The sequence below is a fragment of the Peromyscus leucopus genome, chromosome X (assembly GCF_004664715.2).
Source record: "Peromyscus leucopus breed LL Stock chromosome X, UCI_PerLeu_2.1, whole genome shotgun sequence".
In the NCBI taxonomy this organism is placed as follows: Eukaryota; Metazoa; Chordata; class Mammalia; order Rodentia; family Cricetidae; genus Peromyscus; species Peromyscus leucopus.
The window spans coordinates 78,443,067-78,470,926 of record NC_051083.1 but is presented as its reverse complement, the minus strand read 5'-3'; the positions used below and the strand labels follow the sequence as shown (position 1 = coordinate 78,470,926).

General features: G+C 34.0%; 1 protein-coding gene across 2 annotated transcripts in view; it reads right to left on the bottom strand.

Annotated features, from left to right (window-relative positions):
* Pcdh11x (protocadherin 11 X-linked) overlaps nt 1-27,860 on the bottom strand; it is a 612,116-nt gene that overhangs the window by 90,669 nt on the left and 493,587 nt on the right. The window contains exon 7 of one of the 2 annotated variants that reach the window (XM_028853678.2): nt 10,451-10,474. The exons of the other annotated variant lie outside the window; for it this stretch is intronic. Within the exon in view, the coding sequence (XP_028709511.1) occupies nt 10,451-10,474 (24 nt within the window). The remainder of the gene's footprint in view (nt 1-10,450; nt 10,475-27,860) is intronic. 2 annotated transcript variants of the gene reach the window in all.

Genomic DNA, 27,860 nt, shown 5'->3' with positions numbered 1-27,860 from the left:
TTTTTGCTCAAAATTCCTGCCTTGAATTTCTGCCACGACATCTCTCAGTCATGCATTGTTAACTGGACTTATAAAAGTCCAATAAAGACTTTGTTTCCTAGGTTGCTTTTGGTCCTGATGTTTATCCCATCAATAGAAAGCAAACTAGGGCAGAAATTGATACTAGGAGTGGAGGGTTGCTGTGTTCTATCTTACCTATGGCTTCTATATCTTTGAATGTTTTATGGCACAAATTGGAGAATTTTGAAATTGTGGGTAAGGAACCTTCCTCAGGACATAGAGGTTAAAAGGGTTGTTCAGTGGTGTTGAAAGCTAAGAATACTAAATAATGCAGATGTATATCCCTGGTTTGTATAGGTTCAAAAGGAAGTTTGAGAGCCCACCAAAGATTTTACTGGGACTATTCATGTGATACTTTGCATGAAGAATCTGTGATTTATGGTCATATGGAGCTGAAGTCTCGGCTGTGCTTAACAGTAATCAGCATCACTGAAGAGAAACCTTTGCTTTACTGGGACAATCACTGCTGACTACCTAGGACTGAAATATCAACTGTCATTAATAAGAGAACAGCAGGCAGATCTTTGTGAATTCAAGGCCAGCCTGGTCTACAGAGCGATTTCTGGGACAGGCTCCAAAGCTACCCAGAGAAACTCTTTCTCAAAGCAAACAACAACAATAAAAAAGACAAAAAAAAAGGAGAACAGCATAACCGACATGAAATCTTAGAAGTATTTCCTCAGGCTGAGAAGACAGAAGTTGTGATCTAGGGGAGCTAAAATGAATAACTAACTAACTAAATAAATAAATTAATTAATTAATTAATAACCACCTCAAGCCAAAAGCCAAACTTAGTGTCATACACGTGGTACTTGTTTTGTCAGCATAGATAGGCAGGGTCATAGAGAGAAGATAAAACTTAGCATCATAGGGCAAGGTCAGATGCCCTGAAGTTACTTGTGAACATGCAGACTCAGTTGTAGTGAAGGCCCCAACATATTGAAAATTCCACGACAGTGGGATGACCACCAAAGACAATGGTACAGAAAGAGTAGAGCTGTACTAAGCCTAGAAGAAAAGTTGTGTAATGCTATGGATGGGAGAGCCAGAGAAGTAACACGCTCAAAGTTCTTTGCATCCCAGAAGTTCTTCCATGTGTCAGACATTTGAGCGTCTCAGACTGTTAGATTTGGGGTTTGCTGATTGTAGCTGTGATCCAGATCTTCCCTTTAGGAATAAGAAGTATATAACTTCTTTGTGATCCTACAGGAACCTACACTAAAGAGACTTTGGTGTTTTAAAATAACTTGGACTTTTAAATCATTAGAATATTCCAAAGACTGTAAGACATATGAAATTGGCTGTTGTCAGTGTTTTACTCACACCCAGACATATGGACAGCCCAAATTTGAATCAATGGGCTATTAAATTTAATACAAAAAGAGAGGCCACAAAGTTGGAGAGGTAGAAAAGTGGGAGGAGTGGGTCTAGGAGGAATTTGGGAAATGAGCCAGGAGAAAATATGACAAAAGTAATTATGTGAAATTTCAAAAAAAATAGAATAGTTTAAGGAAAAAATAAGCAATATATCTAAGTTGACATTTATCATTTAAAGAGGTATACAAATGTCCAGCAGGTATAAAAAAAATGCTCCCTATTACTAATCAGAGAAGTACAGATCAAGATTATAGGTTGTCACCTCACCTCAGAAAGAATGGCTAATATAAAAAGACTCAACACTTTGAACAATGTGAGCCTCTGCATTTACTATGTGTAATATAATAAGAAGCTTCTCTGACCAAAGTTCAGAGTAGCACAAATCTATGTATGTGAACCTAAGTATTTGGAGGGCAATTTGACTTCATGACCACATAGTGAAACTACATTTTCTTAACTCCTAGGGCCTACGGTTTTTCTAGCCAGGCATTTGTTTGACTGTTTATTTGGCCATGTTTATAGTAGTAGCAGTCATAAGCAACTTTGAGTGCTTTGATATTGATTAGACATCTATGTCAACCCTTTGCTCTCACAAAGTTCAAGAAACATTGTAGAAGATAAATCATAAAGAATGTAAGAGGTAGAGGATGGTTAGGGAATAAGAACAAAAAGCTGTGAAATGCTATCTGCTAAAGATGATATGCCTGAACACATGGACTCACAGATGCTGAGGTTAATTGAATAAGACCTGCACTAGAACAACCCAGTTAAATTTTATACCATGGGTAGGGGAAGGGCTTCAAAAACACCACCCCTAACTAAGAAGCCATTAGCAGTTGACAGTTGCTGGAGGAGGGAATATCACTTTTCTTTTTGGATTGTGGTCACTAGTAGATTGCCTGTGTTTCACTGTATGACACCATACCTATGTGCATATGAGCAACATTAACTGAACTCAGTGATAAAATAATAAACAAGCAAGTAAATAAATAAATAAATAAATAAATAAATAAATAAATAAATAAATAAATAGACAGGAAGTTAGGAGAGATATATGTTAGGGCATCCTGGGAATTGAAGGAGGGGAGTGGAGGTGAATATGGTCAGGATACACCATATATTTTTGAAAGTTTCAAAGAAATAAAAAAAGTTCTAAAAGACTTAAGATATCCAGTGTTAATAAGGATTCAGTGTAAATGAAACACTTGTACACTGTTGGTGACAATGTAAGTTAATATATCAATTATAAAGAACAATAGAGAAGTTCCTCAAAAAAGTTCTCAACAGTATTATGATATGGCTTAGTAGTGCTACTCTTGAATATATATTCATAGGAAATGCAATCAGTATGTAAAAGAGATACCTTCACACAAAGGTCATTGCAGTTTTATCAAAAAGAGCCAAGAAATAAGAACAACTAAAATGTGCAACTGATCAATGAAAAATTAATGTTACATACAAATATTAATTATTCAGTTATGAAAATTAAAGTTTGTCCCTAGAAAAATACCACAATTAGAGATGGAGATTATTATGGTACAAAAATGCAAGAGGTAAATGGTCACACACACATACATAACCTAAAAAAATATCTTCATACAATTAGAGTAGAATGGTGATTACAGTGAGCAAGGGAAATAGGAATGAGAGAGGTATGGAAAGGTTTATCAATGAGTACTAAACTATAACTAGATGAAAAGACAAAGCTCTGTTCTTCACACACATTATGAGGTCTAGAGAAAATAACAACATCCATTAGAAAAATCTAGAAGAAGGGATTCTAAACATTATAACTATAAGCAAAGGTCATTTTTGGATGAGATAAATATAATTAACCTCATATAAACATAGTGTGGTGTTCAAATGCATGTAGTATAACATGGTACTTTACTAACATGATTAGTTTTTGTGGTTGTATCTATCAATGAAAATTAAAATTAAATATACATTAAATAACATGGAAAGAAATAAAAAAGATAATGGCATTAAGTGAAATGTCAATGGCAGGGATAATTTCTGGTAATAACACAGAACTACTAATTATATTTTATGAGGATCTTTCCCACCACTTCTTTCTTTCAGAGATTTTATGTTGAAGCTTCTGGAAGAAACTTGTTGCAGCAATTCTCATTATGTTGAAAGAGCTGTGAAGCTACTTTAAGTTCATAAAGTATTCCAACTTCTTACCCACTTGTTCTATAATATCATAGTAGTGTATTCCTTTACCACCTTTTGAATCACAATTACTGTTCCTAATTTATGGTCTTCTCTAAATTCATAGATATTTGACATATGAATTTAGAGAAGACCATAAATTAGGAACAGTAAAAATAACAGTCTGTTTTTTTCTTAAGCTATAAGAAATGATAAAATGTAACTTCAAAAGTATTTGAGGGGCTGGAGAGATGGCTCAGTGGTTAAGAGCACCGACTGCTCTTCCAGAGGTCCTGAGTTCAATTCCCAGCAACCACACGGTGGCTCACAACCACTTGTAATGAGATCTGGTACCCTCTTCTGTCCTGCAGGGACACATGCTAGCATAATACTGTATACATAATAAATAAATAAATCTTTTAAAAAAAGGTATTTCAGAAGGGCATTTGTTTAACTATGTTCAAAGATAGTGCTTATTTTGTGAAATGGCACATAAATTTAAGCATATCTTAATTTTAGAATGAACAAAATTATATGAATCAGGTATATGTTGATTTTATAAAGTTCCATTGTATGCTATGAAATGTTTAGGGTATGCTGCATTGATTGTTTTGTAAGGGGTATAATAGAATTGAGCACAGGATTCAATGAAGTAGATCAGGTTTGAACAATGAGACTACAACTTAAATAGTAGAGACATAGATATATTCAATGACTTGTTTCCAATGTAAAGCAATCAGTAACATTATCAAATATCTTAAGCAATGATTTTTGAGATTGTCTATTGTAAAGCTTATAATATTTTATTCTTTCTTAGTGCTTATGATATATTGCAGCATATTTCCAAAAGAATTATACTTGTGTTTTCAGAACATAGGATCATATAAAATATATAATAATGTATCTGACAGACAATAGAACCTAAATAAGTATTAAATAAGGTAATATATTTGTTTGTTTATTGTTCAGTTTCACTTTTTTATAGATGTTTGTTTGTTTATCTGTGTATTTTCTAAAGAGAGAGAGAAAGGAGGCATGGAGTTGAATGTCTGAGGAGGTCGGGAGGTTATGGGAGGAGACAAGGGAGAGGAACCTGAACAGAACACAGTTATAAAAATATTTTAAACTAGAATAAAGTAATATAGAAAGTCAGAAAATATGGATTTTTAAATTTTATTAAAATCTTTTATTTTGTGTGTGGATACTAGCTAGGTTGAGTATCTATATGTATGTGGATATTCATGTACCCATATTGCAACTTTGGAGGTCAGAGGACATTTTATAGGAGCCAGGTTTCTCTTTCAATAACAGAGGTCCTAAGAATAGACTTAGGTCATGAGGCTGGGTAATAAGCATCTTTATGGCTAAGCCATTTCTTCTGACAATATTTTTAGTCTTTAACATTTTAAATATGTTGGAAGAAGGTTGTAATTGGAAACTATCTAATGTGGTCATTTCAAAGTTCCATATATATTCTCTCTTCTCTTTCATTCTATTTGATTACTATACAGCAACAAATACTGACTACATAGAAAATATAACAGTTTTAATGTGCTGTAAAATAAAATCATGCAAAGTATTCAAAGCTGCTTTCTCCAAGCTGAAAAGCAATAATACATTTCCTATATCTCAACAGCAAATAATCTTCCACATATTTATGTCAATAGTGATATAACTATATTTGATTTTGAAAAGAATGTAAAGCATTTATTAATTGATTTGAATATTGTCCTTTTAAGTGAACATTTAATTCTTCATTTTGTAAGATATTTCTTGCTTTTAATTAAGTTATTTTGTAACAATGATAAGTAATTATTAAATGGTGAAATAAATATATTAAGCAGTCTCAGACAGAAGGCATTGTATAATATTATTGCTAATAGTTCCAGAAAATTCATCTCATGAGCAAGAGCACCACAAATATGTATCTACAAAATAATTACTTGTTTTATTGGCTGTTTTTCTTTGTTAACTTGATACAAGCTAGAATCATCAGAGAGAAAAGAGCCTCAATTGAGGAAATGCCTCCATGAGATCGAGCTGTAAGGCATTTTCTAAATTAGTTAGTGATCAATGGTGGAAGGCACAGTCCATAGTGGGTGGTGCCCTCCCTGGGCTGGTGGTCCTGGGTTCTACAAGAAAGCAAGCCATGGAAAGCAAGCTAGTAAGCAGCTCCCCTCCACGCCCTCTACATCAGTTCCTGCCTCCAGGATTCTGCCCTGTTTGAGTTCTTCTCCTGACTTCCTTCAGTGGTAAATAGCACTGTGGAAGTGTAAGCTGAATAAACCCTTTCTTCCCCAACGTGCTTTATAGTCATGATGTTTCTTTGCAGCAATAGAAATCCTAACTGAGACACTTGAGAATCTATTTAAGAGATTTGCTTTTATTTATTATCCTTAAAAATGAACATTTTTAACAAAAGATAAATGTTATGTTATATCACATCACTAAGTTTATTTTCTATCATCTAGGGAAAAGGAATATTTTGATCTTCTAAATCCAATTTTGACAGTGATACAAATAGAATTGGGTGTCCATTGTGCATGTATGGAGATCATAGGATATCTTGCAGGAGTCCTCTCTTTCTACAATGTAAGTGCCAGGAATTGAACTCAGTAAGTCAAACTTGATAGCAAGCATTTTTATTTGCTAAGACATCTCTTTAGCCATTATTTTCATTTTTGACTGACAGACAGACAGGTATGTGGCGGGGGCGGGGAGGGTATTGTACTTATCCCAAGTATTTCATTTTATTTTAGTGTATTGTATTGTATTATGACAGTCTGGGAAAGTGATGGTCTCAAAAGATAAATACATATTCAGAAGTTTTAAGGTTGTTTATTCATTTGTTATTCCTTGATTAATATTAAAACAGTGTGTGCCAAGCTAAAACTCAAAGAATAATCTTTAGTCCATTAGAAAGATGCAAAACTAATTTAGTGTCCATTAACCACAAATGTCTATTCTAACACAAAATATGACTGGCTAGAATTGAAAATTTTCTATTCATAAATCACATACTTACTTGCAATATGTACTGTGAGAAAGAATGGAAACATCTCCCATTTATAATTTTTAAATTAGTTATGTGTTGGGATGGTAACATTTGGGATACATTTTGTTAAATATTTTACAAAAATTATTTTTGTCTATTTCTTTTTACTTTTTTGTGAGACAGAATTTCTCTGTGTAACAGCTCTGGCTGTCCTAGAATTTGCTATGCAGACCAGGCTGGCCTCAAATTTACAGAGGTCTGCCTGCCTCTGACTTCTAAGTGCTGGGATTAAAGGCATGCACCACCACTACTTAGGTCTTTTATCTTTAATAGTACAACCACTTAAAATAGGTCTCATTATATTTCCATATGAATGTGTTGAGAAAATATATAACAGTACATAATCTAAATTTCAATACTCTTTGGCTACAGTCTTAAATCAAAACTTTACTGCTGTGGGATGTCTTTCTGTATGCTGTGTATATGCGTTGCTCTGATTGGTTAATAAATAAAACTATTTGACCAATGGTGAGGCAGAATAAGGTTAGGCAGTATATTTGAACTGAAGATGAGACAAAGAATGGTGGAGCCAGGACAGATGCCAGCTGCCACCCAAGGAGGAACAAGATGCCAGCAGACTGGTAATGCCAAGGCCACATGGCAACATATAGACTAATAGAAATGGGTTAAGTTATAAGAGCTAGTTAACAAGATGCCTGACCAACAAGCCATATAATCTGCAATTAATAATTAGCCTCTGAGTGATTATTTTATAAGCAGCTATGGGACCACAGGGCCGGGTGGGACTGGAGAAACATGGAACTGTGGGGCTGGGTGAGACCAGAGAAACGTACAGCTACACTTTACCTGAAGACAAAGTTCCTTATATATTAATAATTTATGGTGTGTGTGTGTGTGTGTGTGTGTGTGTGTGTGTGTGTGTATGCTTTTAGTATATTTAAACATTTTGCAGGAATATTTAGAACTTTCACAATGTTTATGGCTCATTTAAATTGTGCTATTATGTAGGTGTCAATTAGTAATGCTATTTATTGCTATTAATCTACATCCATGTTTTTAAAAGTTAAAGATACAAATTCAAACTATGAAGTTTGAATAAAACATTTTCTTTTAACTGGCTATATTGTTATTCAATGCCCACTAAAAGTTTTATCAGAATGATAATAGTAAATAATTACAGATATTTTCGACTTTAATAAGTGTACTGTCTCCAAAATGAACTTAGTTTTCTTCTCTAGACTATTTTTGTATGTTAGTTTCAAATTTGCTTCTATTTTCTTTGGTTATAAAAACCATTAAAAAAGCAACACAATTTTATTAGGAGACACATTTTTTCTAGCTCTCAGTTAATATATAATATAAAATATATATGGCAGAATTATCTTGTCATATATTACCTAAGGAAAACTACATTAGATATTAAAATACCCAAATTCTAATGTTTTATAAGACTTAATTTCTTCTGCAAATATTTTTCTATGACATTTTAAGTCTACTGTTAGTAACCAAAAACAAAGCTAACAAAATTTCAGTTGATTGGTCCTGTGGTATGATAATATTGAAGGATTCTAAATTAGTTAGAAGAGATTAATTATATGGCCCATATTATAAATTAGTAACTTAAAAATTATGCACACAAATTTGCATTAATGCCTGCATATGGAAAAGTAATACTCTATGAAGGGACATGACTACCCTTCATAGAGATGGATTACATTTTGTGTTTACACAGTCATAGCAATGAAGTATTTAGTAGGTGAGCCAATTCAGGTAGCTGAGAGAAAATTAATTTCCTAGTTGCTCCTAAATTCAATTTATATTTTCCCCATATTCTTGTTGTTTAATAAGAATCATTGGCTCAAATCTAGCATTTCACATGAGAATTAATTACAGATTAGTCGTAAATGATGTATAAGAGACACTTCAGCAATGACTGAGACCCAAAATGTGTAGGTTATCTGCAGGAACAACACAAAAATGTACCAAAAACCATCTGAAGTAACTGAATTATTACTACAGACAGCAAAAAAAATGGCTACACTTAATCAAACCAGATGATATTCTACTACTTTACAAACAATAATAAAAGATACTGTGGCTTTTGAACATGGTATGTAGTTAATGTCCAACTATATAATGAATGTACTAAATATATAGTATTTAATCAGACAACATTTGAAGAATTAATTTAGTTTCAGCTAATGCTCAATAGTGTACTGACAAAAGTTTAAAAATTCTAAGTATTGGTATTGTCATATGCAGGAATAAAACTTTGAATTTTATGACTTTAAGTCCTACATTGTTCAACTTATGTTGCCTCAGTTTCTAGCTCACAAAAATAAACACTTGAAAGTGTGGCAAGAATAGCAAATGCTTGCTGTACAATATACACAATTAATTACATACACAGATATTAAATAGTGTCAAGTTTTATGTACTTTAACTATATTATTGTATTTCAGGGACATATGGTTACTACAACCTTTAAAATAAAAAAAAATGAATCTGGGGAATCAGTTCAGTTGGTTGAGTTCTTGTCTAGTATACACAAAGCTCTGGTTTCTATCTTTAGCTCTACATAAATAAGGTGTTATAGCATATGCCTGAACTCTCAGCACCTTCAGAAGTTTAAGGTAAAGCTCAGGTCTATATTGTGTTCAAGGCCAGCCTGGTCTATGAGGGAAAGAAGGCAAGAGAGGGAAAGAAAAGGAGACAGAAGGGAAGGGGAAAAAAAAGCAAAGAAAGGAAATGGATAAACATAGGTTCTCTAATGTTAAATGACTTTACTGAGTGTACTGATTTAGTCAGGCATAATACTATCACCAGAATCCATGTGGTCCTGACTTATATTCAAATTCTCAGTCCACTATACCTCTGTGAAGAGTTTGTCAAGACACATTGTTGAGTAACATAGGTCAGGCACAGAAAGACAATTATGACATATTTCCATGTGCAGAAAATAATACCTTATTGCAGAGAAAGAAATTGAGTACCAAAATAAGGATTCTGGACATGAGGTTGGTCATAAGACAAGTTTTTTTTTTCTTTTGAGTTTTTCAAGATAGGGTTTCTGTTTGCTCAAAATATCAGTGTATTATTGATTACAGTTTTAAAACTTTTAAAGCAAAATAAATGATAGGTTTTGGACCACAGGAAAACCATTTTCAAATATGAAATGAAAATGAGCATAAATACATGTGAGGCATTCAGATTATCCAATACCATTTTTAAATTCTATGAACAAAAAAAAAATAAAATTATATACCTTTTAACTGGTTGCTTAAATTTCATGTTTAAAAATGTTGGTTGTTTCTTATCCTTATCTTAGTGGAGCTTTACAAATAATCTATACCATAAATATTGATAAAAGTATACCTTACATACACTTACAAGAATGGAAAATTTAGACTATTTTGTTAATCATGTGTACAGCGTGAAAAAATTATAGGTCAATTTAGAAAAGAAATGCTTAAAGCTAAAATTCTATATTTTGTATTCACTTAAATATTGAAAATATTCACCTGGTCAGATGAAGAAATAAATAATTAAATCCATAGGTAATTTGAAAACAACTATTGTAAGTCAAGTAAATAACTACATGACTATATTAATTTTGTTACATAAAAATTGACAAAATATTGGAAAAAAATATTAAAGTAGTCAACATAACAGACTTAAGGAATATTCTTTTAGATATCAGTTCATTTTTAATATCTGAAGCAAGCAGTTAAAATTATAATGGTTTATGGGAAGTGAATAAAAAGTTCTTTAAACAAATATAAACAATTCATTTTGAAATGAAACATGCATTTTAGTGAAGTTTTGTATTTGTCTCTACTGTACCTTTCTTTAGTCCAGGAATGAAAGCTAAAAAGAGATTTGTATAAAGTTAAACAATATATATTTTCTCTTCTTCCCAACATATTATATATTATAATATATAAATTATATTATATTATATTCTCAACTTCATTCACAAAATGTATGTTAATGTAAATAAGATTTAAATCCATTAACTTTATCTTCTGTAGTTTGCATGCCTGGGATTTGACTAAGCCTATTTGAATATGTTGAACTTTCAGCAAACAATTATTGTTCTGTTAGCTAATGGCTATGTGCTTTTACCCAGTTTTTAGGAGCTCAATATTTTGCAAGAAATCACTACATTTCTGATCTCATTGACTGTGAAAGGAAAATACAGTATACCCTCCTAATAGAAACATAGTATGCAAAAAACAGTATGTTTTATCTACAGTACTCTATATCCAAATTCTGGTGATGAAAATAAAGATAAGTGCCAAAACTCAATGGACACTTGTATGACAGTGGTTCGGTAGAATTGTTATTATTGTTTTAACAAAATTTTCCTATAGATGTCTTTATAACTAAACATATGCTTTATTTCACACAATTATCAGTTGGCGATTCAAGTACATTTTAGTAATATTCTAGATAAAAACAGTAATTAAATTATATAAATATTAATAGTTTATCATAAGAATAATACTATAACATGGTATATTACACTATGTACATGTATTGTCATAATCCTGGTACAAATATCTAACATTTTCGATATGCAATAGAATAGCCTGAAACAAATGCAGCTACTCCTATATATGGTGATTATATATATTCTCTGTATAGCTTTGTGCCTTTCCTGGATCTTGCTCTGTAGACCAGGCTGGCCTTGAACTCACAGAGATCAGCTTGCCTCTGCCTCCCGAGTGCTGGGATTAAAGGCATGCACCACCACTGACCTGTGTGATTTTATTTGTATGTTAATAAATAAAGTTGCCTGGGGGTTAGAGTTAATAGCAAGACATAGCAGAAGTCAGGGGGTGGTGGTGCACACCTTTATTCCCAGCACTCCGGAGGCAGAGTCTATGTGTTCAAGGGCATAACCAGCATGGAGACACATGCCTTTAATCTCAACATTAACCATAGAAGACCTGGAGATCTGTATAGACAGGCAGTGAGGAGGAGGTCATGTGGTTGGGTTTACAACCAATGAGAAGGCAGAACAGAAAGTCATTAAAAAGACAGACACAAAGGAAGTAGGTCTTTTTCTGAGGGGAAGGATGGCAACGGCAGCGAGGGATAAGAAGGTGGTTTTAGTATCAGCTCTTAGCTACTGCTCTGACCTCTTGGGCTTTTAATTCTGTATTTGGCTCTGTGTTTCTTATTTAATAAGACTATTACATCTACACCTATATCCTTCTGGATATGAATCTTCTTTTGAGGAAGGTCATTTTCATCAATGTGTTCTAAACTTTTAGGTTGTCTATGGAGTGCTGAGGGAGGAAGTAGATCTTGATCTAGTCAACCTGATCACACAAATCATTGTAAAGGTCCATTTAGTGACATATGGCACAACAAAAATGCTCCCATATGCTAGACATTGAAAGAAAACCTTAGCTGGTTAACAGTGTCACCATAGAATGGGCAAGATGTACACAAATACTTGTCAGTTTATCAATTTACAATTTCTGAATACTTCAATAAAGTAATCACAGGGGAAGCTGTTCTAGAATGTAAAAGTTTTAGTACAGAAAAAGATAACTTTAAGGGAGGCAGTTTTAAAATAAATGCCATCAAATCTCTTTGGAAATACCTGAAAATTCAAAGAATTCTTTTATAAATAATTGGCCATGTTTGATGAGTCAATCAAAACATAATATTTAAACAAGTGTTTATTACCATTTATAGCAATATATGTTATCCTTAAAACATTATATTAAAAAATTTAGAATAATTTCTAATATAGAGAAAAAGTAAATGAATTAGTATGCATACAAGTTTAAACCTATGGCATATTCTCAATTTTTATGAGCTAACATTTGAAAACAAGTTGTTCATTTATTTTTCTTATCATAAGCCTCTCAGAGGTGAGTACTGAAGGTCACATAATGTAGCATAAAAATTGTGAAAAAAAGTTGTAGACTTGAAAACTTGAATGCTAAATTAATAAATTAATATCTAGTTTTCTTTGAAAATGCTAATTTTAAAAATGGTACAAATTTCCCTAAAGATTTAATTCTTGACATATAGTTCAAATCATTCCTGTATCTTCTATTGATTTCTTGAATAACAAGTTGTATAGTTATTGTACTTTTCTAGAGTACAAGCACTTCAAACAAGAAGCAATGAGGCTCAAATCAGATTTTCTATTCAAATTGTGTAAAAGGTTAAGACTACAAACACAAATACTGGAAGAAGGTCATTCATATAGTGAGCATCTAGCTTATAGTGAAAGAAATGTTGAAAATACATGTACTTCATCCCTTTATAAACTGTAAGTTTCTATGTATTTGTTTTGCCATAAATGTTAGATGCATACTGCCCCAAAGAAGCACTCATTTCAAGACTGCAAACAGATAAATTCAGTGTGTTCCTTTAATTATGAAAATACTGGCTGATTGGTGGTGGCACACGCCTTTAACCCCAGCACTAGGGAGGCAGAGGCAGGCGGATCTCTGTGAGTTCGAGGCCAGCCTAGACTACAGAGTGAGTTCCAGAAAAGGTGCAAAGATGCACAGAGAAACCCTGTCTCGAAAAACCAAAATAAATAAATAAATAAAAAGAAAATACCAAAAACTTTTAATTCACATCATGAAATAACTAACCACAATTACCCACATTAACAAAATTTTGGTCAGCCATACCTATGCTATAGCATACTATCAAATGACCCTCTTCATCTGTAAATCAAATCTATATACAGCAATTCCTAAGATTAACTCATTTTCTCATTTCTCACATTTTGCTCCTCTCCCAGATATCTTCTGCACTTTCTGCTCTTTTATTGAGGAAATCTCTTTCAACAGCTGTGGCAGAAGCACTTTAAAAGAACTTGTGATGTAGAGAATGTTTACACACTTTAGAAAACTAAAAGATAAATCTTAAAATATATTTAGAGTAAAAATGAATGTATAGCTCAAAGATCAGGGTCCATAGAAATTTCTAAGTTTATTATGTGAACAATACAAATGCATGCTATGTTATACTACACAAATATTACTATTTATATATTCAATATTTATTAGAAATATCTGACATAATATGAAAGAGAACTAGGAATATATTACTGCTTAAGATTGTATCATGGGAATGTATTACCCTGCTCAGCATCCTTAGTACATATAAAGCAATAAGTTTAGAACAATTGAATTAACTTTTCCAAAACTCAACAATATAGAGTGGAATTAGATTTTGAATGCATGTTCTTGGTGTTAAAGAAACCATTTGCTCTGGGAAGCTATCTTACACTGGTCATGTTATATAACCAGGCATGCCTTTCATCCCACCCATGGATGAAACCCACTCATCCCAGACATCAAACCTTCAATTTATAACCTGTTCTGCCTCCAAGGTATGCTTGGGTAATGGTAGTGCATAATTTTTGTAATGGCCAACCAATGACAGCTCTAACTTGAGACCCATGCCATTAGAGAGTGAACCCAAGCCTGAGACAGCTTTGATGGCCAGGAACTAAAGGCTGGACAGCACAGAGACCCAAAAGCAAATAGGACTGGTGTGGTAGTTTGGATGTAATTGAACCCATAAACTCACAGGGAATCACAGTAATTGAGAGGTGTGGCTTTGTTGGAGTAGTTATTGCCTGGTTGGAGGAAGTGTGTCACTGTGGAGGTAGGCTTTGAGGTCTCATATATGCCCATTGTACCTGCCCAGTGTCTCTATCCCCTTCCTGTTGCCTCTGAATCAAGCTCTACTCTCAGCTCCTCCATTATTATGTCTGCCTGCATGACACCATGTTGCAGTATGATGTTAATGGACTAAACCTCTGAAAATGTAAGCCACCCCAATTAAATGATTTCCCATCATAAGACTTGGTGTGGTCATGCTTTCTCTTCACAGCAACAGAAACTCTAAGACAGAAGTTGGTACCAGAGACTGGGATATTTCTGTAATGGGCCTGATCACATTTTTGTTTGGAGGAATCTGGTACTTTGGGTTAGGAAAGCAGTAGAATGGTTTAAGCACTGCTTAATGAGAAATACTCGTAGGAATATGGAAGACAGTAGTGCTGAAAATGTTATGAACTGTGTGGAGCTGGCTCAAAGAGAAGAATATTAATATATTTCCTGGAGATCATTCTTGTGATATTTTTGTAAAGAAAGTAGTTGCTTTTTACCCTTGTCTGAAAAGTTTGCCCGAGGCTAAAGTGAAGAGTTCTGGAATAATTCCTTTAACAGAGGAAATCTCAAAAAATCCTAGTATGTTATGTGGTTATTAGTGGTAACTCTGATGAAGATTTGCAACAGAAATGAGCAAGCTGAGCAGGGTAAATTACAAAATATAAAATTTGAGGAGAAAACGAGCACCAGAAAGTGAAATGCAGCTAAGTCCTGGGTTCAAGGTGATAAACAAATTGAGAAATGGGATAAATGGAGTGGTAACCTCAGGGCAAGATGCCACCTAGCTAAGTTTTCAAATTGTCAAAAGAGATTAAAGAAAAGCTTAGAGCCGGGTGTGGTGGTAATGTCTTTAATCCCAGCACTCAGAAGGCAGAGGCTGGTGAACCTCTGAGTTTCAGGTCAGCCTGGTCTACAGAGCAAGTTCAATGACAGCCAAGCTTAGGTAGTGAAGGAAACCATGGGAAGCAGAAAGCTGCTGAAGATGTAATTAAATGATCAATATGTAATTGTAATTGAAAGATGTAAGATGTAATTGCCATGGTCCAACACCAGCAAGCAGCAGGATTCTGCAGTTAAAGATAGAAGAAAGGGGCTAGGGAATCTGCTTCTGAGACTAAGGAAAGCCTCTGAGACCAAGCAATTGTCAGGGGTGTCTCTGAATGGAGGCCTACAGAGGACATTGTGTGAAGATGTGAAGTGGAAGCCTGGATAGCCTTTGAGACCCTGTTGCCTGTTGAAAATGCCAGAGAGGTGGGATACCTGCCTGGGAGAGCTGCTAACAGGGAGTGGAACCAGCACAAGAGAAAAAAAGTGTGTTGCAGTCAACAAAGCTGAAAGGAGATGGAGATCTGAAGAGCATTTTGACATCAGACATGTAGATGCAGAGTTTGGAGCTTGCCCAGCTGGTTTACAGTCTTGCTTTGGTCCAATATTTCTTTACTATTTTCCCTTCCCTATGCTTTAGAATGGTAAGGTATATCCTGTGCTGTGCTGTTATATGCTTGAAGTATGTGGTCTGGATTTTAATTTTGATTTTATAGGGGATTATAGTTAAGAGATTTCATAACAAGACTTTGAGCTTTAAAACATTGTTAAGACTGTGATAGATTATGGGGACATTTGACATTGAACTAAATACCTTTTGCATCATGATATTGTTAAAAGCTAATGGGGTCAGGGAGTGGAATGTGGTAATTTGAATTTAATTGCCCCACATAAGCTCTTAGGGAATGGCACTATTGGGAGTTGTAGCTTCGTTGGAGTAGGTACGGCTTTGTTGGAGGCAGTATGTCACCATGGAGGTGGGAGTTGAGGTCTCATAAATGCTCAAGCTATCCCCAGTATTTTAGTTTCTTCCTGTCACCTCTGCATTAAAGATGCAGCTTCTTCTACACTCTCAGCTCCTACTCCAGTACCATGTCTGCCTACATGCCACCATTTTGCACCACGAAGATATTTTAAATCTCTGGACTAAACCTCTGAAAATTTAAGGACCCCAAATGAAATGTTTTTCCTTTATCAGAGTTTCCATAGCTCTGGGGGCAGGTCCAAAAAAAGCTTGACCATACAGCTGTCATGACAGACTTACTGGTAGGCAACACCTACCAGGATCCAGGAAAAGCCATAAACTGATACCACCCAAGAAACCTCCCAGGGATGGGCCAGGGATGGGGAAGTACTTGACATCCCAAACATTTCAACCATTAGATTAGGTTAGATAAGATAGCCAGATATCACTGAGCCTAGAACACACCTATTTCTCCCTTTTTTCTGAGATACACTTAGACAAATGTCAGCCAATCAGGGTCTAAAAACCCTACCCTGCCTGGATTCAGGTCTCTCTGTCCTCACCACTATGTAGGACAAAAGACCAAGCTTGAGCTTGAAAAGAGAATAAAGGTCCTTTGCTTTTACATATGGGATTCAGTTTCTGTGGTAGTTTTTAGAGGTCCCTGCAATCTGGGCATAACATTGGCCATGGTGTGTCTTTACAGCAACAGAAACCCTAAGATAACTGGGGAAAAGTTCAATGAAATGATTACTAATTATACTCTGCTCTACTCAGATCAGTTCAGTGCCTAGATCAACTGTCGTCAGAGAGGCATCATCTAGCAACTGATGGAAACAGATGCAGAAATCACAGCCAAACAGTAGGCAGAGCCAAGGGAACCCAGTGAGTTAAGGGGAGGATTGCAAGAGTCAGAGGGATCTAGCACACCTGGAAAATATGGCCCACAGAATCAACTGAGCAGGACTCCTAGGGGTTCATAGAGACTAAAGCAGCAATCACAAAGTATGCATGGGTCTGTGGCTAGGCCCTGTATATGTGTGTGTGTGTGTGTGTGTGTGTGTGTGTGTGTGTGTGTGTGTGTGTGTGTATGTATGTATATATATATATATATATATATATATATATATATATATATATATATAATTTAGCTTGGGGTTTTTATGGGACTCTTAACACTGAAAGTAGGTGTGTCTGTGAAAAGGTTGGAACCCTTTTCCTTTTACTGGGTTGACTTATCCAGTCCTATTTTGTGGACTTGTGCTTAGTTTCCCAGAACTTACTCTGTAGACCAGGTCAGCCTCAAACTCAGAAATTTGCCTGCCTCTGCTTTCTGAGTGCTGGGATGAAAGGAAAGTGCCACCATTGCTCAGATTTTGTGTGTAGTTTTATTGTAACTTGCTATGCCATGTTACATTGATATCCCAGGCCTGCTTTTTTTATGGGAAGTTGAGGAGGAATTGATCTGGGAGAGAAGAGAAGTAGGAGAGAGGAGAAGTAGGGGGCAGATAACTGGGAAGAGTGGAACTAGGAAAAACTGTATGAGAGAAGAATAACAGAAAAAAAAATTCCTAGAGATGAGAACATGCATTTCCAAACATCTTTGCTGAAGGCAGCCTTTTATAGCAAGTAGTACCAAGATATGTGTTTTTATTAGTATTTTAGGAAACATCAACATCTACAAATACAAATATAATTTACCATTTCACATAACAACTCAAAGGAAATGAAGGAAATAAATAGCTTGTGAATTAAAATACTGTTTATGGAAAAAAATGATAACATCTACTGAAAACAGTAATCAGCAATTAGATATATTTTGAAAGAAAACAGAATATTCTTCTCTTGGAACCTAAAAAAAATGGTAAGACAAAAATAATCAGCTTCAAAAGTTTAGCCTTAATATTTTAAATGATTCAAAGCCATATGGAGGAAATCTAGAAAATCAGATTTCCTTTTGAAATTTTTAACTAAAAGAATAATAATTCTGGGATGCACAGAACTGAATTCATTATATAAAAGATAAGGTGACTGTATTATTTAACTACTATTTTTCTTCAAACAATATGACTTCATTAATCAATTTGGTGAAATCTTAAATTTTTCTTGGTTAACATAGACACTTAATAGATAATTTTCTGTCTTTTGTAAATATTGTCCTTAATCCCTAAAAGAATCTAAATTTACAGTAAATCTGAAAAACTGAACTTTTCAAACCAAATAATGTGAGAACATACATTATTTTATATTCTACTAAAAGACAATTGAGGCCATGATTGTGCTATTTGGAAAAGCACATGAAACAGCTTTGATAATATGCAAATGTTAACAACCTTGAGAAATTTGAAAAGCAAATGTTAAAGACCTAGATTCATTTTTTTTTAATTTGGAGAAAAATTATTATTAAATCAATATTTTTGAAACCTGCCTCTAAGCTAATCCAAATGCTTTAAACAATTACAGATCTCAACCATTTCACAGCTTTTAATATTCAATCTGTTCTTCAGTGGATGAATTCTAAATTAAGATATTGTTAAAATAGGACTTAGTTTCCATATCTGATCTTTAAGTCCACAGAGAGATTGATTTTTAAGCATATTCTTTGGTATAGTTGAATGCAAACAAAATATATACATCAAACCTAAAAATGTAAAATCTGTATATGACTAAACAATTTAGTTATTATTTTCCTTTAATAATTTTCTCCAATATTAGGAACTTTGAATGCATTTTTAGTAGATCTTTTCGGGTTGTGCATATTGAAAAGTATTGGGACAAATCTTAAATATGTTTAGAGGCACAACTATAATAAATCTTTCAAAACTAACTTTATATTTAGAGTTGAAATAATTGAACATTTATGTCTCATTTTCACCAATCTCTTTATTCTATCACATGCTGCCTTTAAAATGTTTTTTGATATAAAGAAAAAAGTAGGCAATTAAACATTTTGCTAACATAAGTGGACACCTTATTAGAGAGGGAGAGTGTATCACATAATTTGAAGTTGTCAATTACTGGTGGAAATACATATGATATTCTATGTATGTAAGGTGATACAACAACATAACTTACTAAAACATTAGAATCTGCACACAGTTTAGAGTGTAGTTTGAAGATAAAGTGATTTCATTTTAGAAAGATTTATTTCTAATGTATTTATAAAACTACATTTATATTACATATATATACAGCATAATTATATTTATTGCATTATTTGTAGCATATAATATAGCAAAACAACAAAATAAATACATACTATAATTACTACTTCCCAAATAACCTGTTTCAAGTCTACTATTTCACAGGATATATGTGAAGGGTTCACAACACACCCCCATGGTCGCATATACCAGGCGGACACTTCCGCCTAGCCAATTCCAAGTCAGGATAGGCATTTTTGGGTCAGGGCGTTTCTCATAACCAGGATACCCGGCGGACCTGGACACCTCTACCTAGCCAGTTCCAGGTCAAGATAGCCATTTCTGGGTCAAGGCGTCTCGCGTAACCAGGATCCGTGACATTTCATGGCCACTTAAGCGCGCAACGTGACCATGTGATCTACGCACACGCTTAGAGTGGTGACGTGACCTGGCCACGCCCCCAGCCAGTTTTAAAGCAGAGGGCCATGTTCTGGTTCCTTCTTCTTCTCCATGCACTTGTCTCTCCCACAGGCCTGCACAATCTCTATCCCTTTATCTCTAATAAAACTCATATAAGCAGATTCTGTCATGTGTCGTGACACTTCCTTGCAGGGTAAGAACACAACGCGGCTAAATAACTAACAATATGTTTGCATATGAATGCATACTTAGAAACACTCTGTAAAAATTTTAAGAACTTTGAACAACTTTCACTATTACAAATGGGACATAGTTTCTTAAAAGCAATGTTCTGTTAATTTAATGTTAAAACCTATATAAAATGAAAAATACATTAAGGTAGATTTACTGAAAGCTTTTTGATTTCTTAATTATTGATTTAAATAAATGCATATGAGTAACAGCAAAATGATAGACTAAATCTCAAATATAGTCTGTCTCATGAATTTTTTTACCCAATTTAAGATATTATAGTGTTTTTTTATCCAAAATCCAGTGTAAAAACATTTATTTTTTCATTATAAATATAATGAGACTGAAACATGTTCAAATCTGTTTGCTTGATATACAAACAGTTGTACCTGTAATTTTAGTTAGACATAAATTAATTTAAAATTTATTGTTAATGAAAGAGTCTTTGCATAATTGCTATCCACAGAATTATTTAACTTTACATTTTAAATATCAGTGGCTAAAACCCACATAGTGGCTATAGATTTTAGAAATAAACAGGGAGAGACATTTTCCATGTGGTGAGACATATTTGTTATGTACTGCAGGGAACTGATATTCTTAGATGATATGTTGATAAATATTTTATGTCAGCAAAGAACAAAGCATAAAAGACAATGCCACAAATATGAAGAGGAAATGAAAAGTAGAAGCAAGCTATTGCAAACTAAATTAAATAAAAGCTTATATGCACAGGAAGAAGAGGGTCTACGACAGACTTATTTTATCAGCCTGACAGATTAACTGAGTGCCCAAGACATGTTAAAAGGTTTCTTGAATAAACCAAATGCTTTCTGCCTTAGAAATCATCTACACTTCATGATTAAAAGACAGAGATTCAAGGTAATGGCTCTTGGATGCTCAAAATATAAATATTATATTTTTCATACTTATAAAAGGAAAGCATGTCACTAAGAGATAAAATATTGCCTAAGATCTACTTTTTATATAACAAGGAGGAAGATATAAATCTTTCATACACTGTAAATTTGTGTCTGCATTTGCTTGAATTTCTAAGTATTAATCTCTAACTTTCTTAGCTTCTTCAGACATAAAAATGTTAGCATTTCTTCTAGTCAAAATGAGATATCTATGTAGAAATGAGTTTACATCTGCAGATTAATATTGCTAAGAACTTGGCTGGAATTTATACTAGACATATAATCATAAACAACTCATACATTTATTTAGAACATATGCCAGCCAGTTCTATCTAGTTCTCTACTGCCCTTTGCTCTCAGACAAAACATTGTGACACCATGATTTTTCTATCCCTTAGCAATAACCCTGTCATACTTTGTTAAAGTTCCTCTTCTGCATTATCAGAGATTATACTATTGTTCCTTTATCTTGTATGGTATCTTACTGGAAAAAAAAATGTGCACCAAACAGATATACTTTAGTTTTAGCTGAATTAAATTGAAGTTCGGCATGCACTTCTTTCTCAAAAAAATTAAAACAAAATTATATAACTAAATTAAATACTAAAAAAAAAACCTTTATGGGAGTTTAAGACATAACAAATTATTCTAATTTTCAGCCTATAGTTTCGATTTTAATTAGTTTTTTCAATAATTAAGAAAGATAAAAACAAACTAAAATTCTATATGCTATAATATATTCTTTTTTGTTTTGTTTTTTTTTTCTTTTTTTTATTTATTTTAAAATACTATTCAGTTCTACATAATAGCCACAGATTCCCTTGTTCTCTCCCTTCCTGCCTCCCTCCCCTTCCCCCCAGCACACCCCCCATTCCTACCTCCTCCAGATCAAGGTCTCCCCCGAGGACTGGGATCGACCTGATAGACTCAGTCCAGGCAGGTCCAGTCCCCTCCTCCCAGATTGAGCCAAGCATCCCTGCATAAGTCCCAGGTTTCAAGCAGCTAATTCATGCAACGAGCCCAGGACCTGCTACCACTGCCTAGATGCCTCCCAAACAGATCAAGCCAATCAACTGTCTCACCTATTCAAAGGGCCTGATCCAGTTGGGGGCCCCTCAGCCTTTGGTTCATAGTTCATGTGTTTCCATTCATTTGGTTATTTGTCCCTGTGCTTTATCCAACCTTGGTTTCAACAATTCTTGCTCAAGTGGATCAAGAACCTCAACATAAATCCAGCTACTCTGAACCTGCTAGAAGAGAAAGTAGGAAGTAGTCTTGAACACATTGGCATAGGAGATCACTTCCTAAATATAACACCAGTAGCACAGACACTGAGACAAAAAAATCAATCAATGGGACCTCTTGAAACTGAGAAGCTTTTGTAGAGCAAAGGATATGGTCAACAAGGCAAAGCCACAGCCTACAGAATGGGAAAAGATCTTCACCAACCCCACATGTGACAGAGGACTAATATCCAGAATATATAAGGAACTCAAGAAATTAGACATCAAAACGACCAACAGTCCAACTGAGAAATGGGCTTTAGAACTAAACAGAGAATTCTCAACAGAGGAAACTCAAATGGCTAAAAGACATTTAAGGAATTGCTCAACATCCCTAAACATCAGGGAAATGCAAATCAAAACAACTCTGAGATACCACCTTATACCTGTCAGAATGGCTAAGATCAAAAACACTGAAGACACTTTATGGTAGAGAGGATGTGGAACTAGGGGAACTCTCCTCCACTGCTGGTGGGAATGCAAGCTTGTACAACCACTTTGGAAATCAATATGGTGCTTTCTTAGAAAATTGGGAATCAATCTCCCCCAAGATCCAGCTATGCCACTCCTGGGCATATACCCAAGAAATGCTCAATCATACCACAAGAGCACTTGCTCAGCTATGTTCATATCAGCATTGTTTGTAATAGCCAAAACCTGGAAACAACCCAGATGCCCTTCAACTGAAGAATGGATAAATGAATTGTGGCACATATACACAATGGAATACTACTCAGCAGAGAAAAAACAATGACATCATGAAGTTTGCAGGCAAATGGATGGATCTAGAAAAAATCATCCTGAGTGAGGTAACCCAGACTCAGTAAGACAAATATGGTATGTACTCACTCAAAGGAAGATGCTAGATGTGGAACAAGGATGACTGGACTGCTACTCACATCACCAGTGAGGCTACCTGGAAAAAGGGACCCCAAGAAAGACATGGAGAAATGGATGAGATCTATATGAACAGCCTGGACATGAGTGGGAGCAATGAAGGGCGAGGGTCGAGGGAAAGAGAGCAGGAGATCCTAGCTGGATCAAGAAAAGAGAGGGAGAACAAGGAATAGGAGACCATGGTAAATGAAGACCACATGAGAAAAGGAAGAAACAAAGAGCTAAAGAGGCCCACAGAAATCCACAAAGATACCCCCACAAGAGACTGCTGGCAATGGTCGAGAGACAGCGGGGACTGACCTACTCTGGTGATGGGATGGCCAAACACCATAATAGTTGTGCCATAAACCCCATCCAAGGACTGAGGAATCTGGATGCAGATATCCACGGCTAGGCCCCTGGTGGAGCACTGGGACTCTAATTAATGCTATAATATATTCTAATCAGCTTTAATAAACTCTAACGAAACTTTTTCCTGATAGAACTGCATTTTTTCCACTAGATTATATATTTCTCCATATATGAACTTAGTAGTTTGCCAAGCAAGTTTTAAATAAATATACATTCGTTTTCTAATTGTTTTCCAATATTTGCTACTTATTACAAATACTCAATTGAGTACCATTTAAAATACACAAAGCAAGTGAATCATTTTACTGAATATAATGTTCATGGAAACAATAATGAAATCTAAGAATTTGCAGAAAACCCATTCATTTGTAAAAATGAGACCCTTCAGTCATGGATATATAGCATTACCAGACCCTATTTTGCTCAGAAAATACAAGTGATTTGTATGAATTTTATATCAGGGAAATATAATTCATAATTATTCATATAATCTAAATGAAGAATTTAGTTACTGTAAAGATATACAGAAATACAGAAATGATTTTTAAAATTGGGCATATGGAGATGGCTCAGTGGTTAAGAATACTTGTTGCTCTTTCACAGAACCTGGATCTCATTTCCAGAACACACATGTTGGCTCACAATTGTTCTTAACTCCAGTTTCAGGAAGTCCAGCACACACTTCTGGCTTTTGCAGACACTAGAAATGTACTCAGTTGTACTTAAGCACATACAGGAAAAACATTCATGCACATAAAATAAAAAATAAATAAATCTTAAAAATATTAACTTGATGTTCTTAATTCTAAAAACTCTTAAGTGTTTGAGACTTACTAATAACAAATGTCCTTAAGAAGAAACATTTATCCAGGTAAAATGATATTTAATTCATGTATTAGAATGCAATAAGTCTATAGACAGTTTCAAATGACAAAATACATTTTTATGGTTTGCAAATGGCATAGAAAATAAATGATCTCAGTAGAAGCAATTATCCAAAAATAATTAATTGCATAATTAAGATGAATTAACAATCGTGCTATCAGTAGTACTATAAAAAGAAAAAAATAATTCTGTTGACTATTGTGTAAGGATTTTCTCCAAGATAAAACTCAACCTTGAAGGGAAGCTAAGTAAAACACAGGATAATCCAAAGAAGGTGAAATATTTGATCCTTCAAGGGAGCTCATTAACACACAGGATATTTAAAGGAGAGGTGAAACAGTCTATCTTGAAAAGAAACTCTTTAAGCTCTAGAAGTAAACACAGGATTCAGGAAGTCCAGATTCATTAGGTCACTCCCTTCCCAAGTAGAATCCTTAAGAAATGATCAGATAAGCCTAACTGCCTATAAGAGTCAAAGACCAGCTGAACAGACTGAAAAAAAAAAAGTAAGTGGAGACCAGCTGAGGGGCCAGGAGGAGGCAGAGACCAACAGAGACACACAGAAAGAAAGTCTCTAACCTCTAGATTTTAGTGATTTCATTCTAGTCCTATAAGTAACCTTCAATCATAGTCTTATAAATAATCTCAATAGAGCCCATGGATTCAAGTTGGAATTTTGTGATATCCATACTTTGGCATGTCATTTGTTACCTATCTGAGATGAGTAAATGTTTGTTCACATCTCCTCTAGAACTGGAGTACATTCAACTTAATTGAATTTTAATTTTTTGACTAGTAATTACAAAAGATAGATTTTTCAAAATCAATCATTATAAAGTTGACTAAGCATATGGCTTCCCCTGGCCTAATGTATTTTGTGACGTCTAGAAACACTATACTTCAGATATTTAACAAGGAAAATATTCTTGTTATATTTTCACAAGATAATATCAATTAGTATCAAATTCAAGATAGATACTCATGGCCATTATACTCATTATATTTTTTTTTCTATAATTTAAGGCCTAAATGAAGCCTTTGCCAGTTTATAAACAAAATAAGCTACTTTCATAGTCCACATTGGGCTGCCTTTCAAGAAGTCAATTGGCTTACAGTATTAATATATAATTCTAAATTAATATTTAATACTGAAAAGTTAGAACATTACCGGTCACATTATAAGTTAGATTTATGAAAGGAAACTTGTGTACCACAAACACTGTTTTAAATATTGACATATCCATAAAATGACAACTTAATTATGATTCCATATAGACTAGTTAAAAAGCATATCAGTGAACTTGTAAGAGACAAATGTAGAGAATTAAAAGAAAAATACATAGATAATTCAAATGTTGTGTTTTATATCTTGTAATATAATAGTACAAATATAAATAAATAACATTTAATTTGTTTTTGGATATATCTAACTTCACATTACAATGCTAGATGATATTTCTGTGATCATGACATCAGTTATACATCTATTATTCCACAGAGAGTTCTAAATGTTTTTCATTCTTTCAGTAAGTATTCATTGTAGATAACAGAAAACTCAGGAAATGAGTGATTTTTCATGCTTGTAATTACAAATATGTTAGTACCTGGGTCCAAATGATTTGTATCTACCTCTATCTATCTCTCTATCATCTATATCTTCATCTATCAAGATCATCTATCTATCTGTATTTACTATCATTATGGTCTATATAGTATTAATATGAACACTCCAATCATAAGCACAATTACTTTATATTTTTCATATTAAGTTTATCAATTATAACAGATTAAAATATTACATTAATAAATTTTATTAGTTCCTTGAATAATTATTAATAGCTTTCCACTTTTCTATATTTTGAGCATTTAAAAATTAATGCATTTGACATCAAAAGAATTTGATATGTCATTATCTTTTTTTATCTTAGTCCTTATTATGGAAGTACGAATTCTCAAAATAGTTTTAATTTACATTTTTCTTAAGGTAAAGGATGTTGAATATTTAAAAAAATGTTTCTCATCCATTTATATTTCATCTTTTGAGAGTTCTATGCTCAATAACATCTCACATTTGTTAAATTAGGGTATTTTCTTGATGTTTAATTTTTTGAGTTCTTTGTATATTCTAGACACTACCCTTCTGCTGTTAGTTGGTAATTATTTTTCTCATTTTGTAGGCTGTTTCTTTGTATAAATATTGGTGTATTTTTCTTTACCAAAGTATTTTAGGTTCATGAGGCCTCCTTGGAGTCCAGATGACCTGCAGTTCCTTGCTTGGGCACAAACTCAGACTCAGATGTAGCCATAAGAATAGAAAGCTACAGACACTGTGGAAAACTGAAGCCATGAGATAAGGCTTAGGAGGAATGTCCTCAGGCAACAAGACCACAAGGTTGGGGGAAGTACAGAAGGAAGAACTCAGATAAAGGAGTCCAGAGATTGTTTGCTCAAGCTCTGTTTGTAACACTATCTTTAGTAACTAGCTGAAGGCTATGCAAGTAGTTGTGGAGAAACAAAAATGGTCCATTCCTGAATTAAACATTATCTTGTATCTCTGTCTACCATTATGCTCCTTTCCAGGTCCATGTGTTGCTCATAGATGTTCTGGCAAGGAACCAATTAATTGTTGGTCTTAATGTCTGCACTGTCAGGATCCTTTTTAGGAAGTCTTTTATGTATCCATGGGTTCAAACATATCCTGTATTTTCTCCTCTACCATATTCAAGCTATCAGGTTTAATATTGAAGTTCATGTCCATTTGGAGTTGAAATTTGTTTAGAGCAACAGAAAAGGAACAAAGTGCATTTTTCTACATGTATACATCCAGATTAATCAGCACCATTTGTTCAAAGTATAATGTGTGTTTACTGAAGTCTTCTTTTTCAAAATCAGGTATTTATTGGATACTTAATTTTGGTATTTTGGATACTTATGGACTTATGTATGGTCCTTAGTTCTATTACAATGATCAAAAGGTTTGCTTTATTCCAGAACTTTACTGTTTTATAATGATAAATGATGGTATTAGTGGTCAAAAATAGGAACATTTCTTTACTGCTATTGGGAGTGGAAACTAGTGTAACCACTATGAAAATCAGAGTGGATCTTGCACAAAAAACTAGAAATAGATCTACGTTTAAGTGAGCTATACACTATTGGACATATACCTGAAGAACTCTATCATTCTGTAGAGATAACTTCTCATTTATGTTCATTGATGCTCTATTCACAATAGGCAGGAAATGGAAACCACCTAGACATCCATCAACTCATGAGCATAGATAAAGAAAATATGGTACATTTAAATATTGAAATATTATATAGATGTTAAGAAGAATAAAATAATAAAACATACAGGAAAATAATGGAACTGGAAATAGTTATTCTGAGTGAGATAACCCAGACTGAGAAAGAAAAAATGTTGCATGTTTTATATCATTTGTGAATATTAGATTTGAATCTTCAGCTATGTGTGTTCCATTTGGAATATGAAAGAGTAATAAAAAAAATAGAGGCCATGAAGTCAGTAAGGGAATATGTGAGAAGATTATAGAGATGGGAAATAGAAAAATGTGTTACAAAGATTTCATAATAGAATAGGAGGGGTTAAATAAGGTGACGAATTGGGAGAGGAGGGTTTGGGGTAGAATATGAGCATGGATAACTAACACTAAAG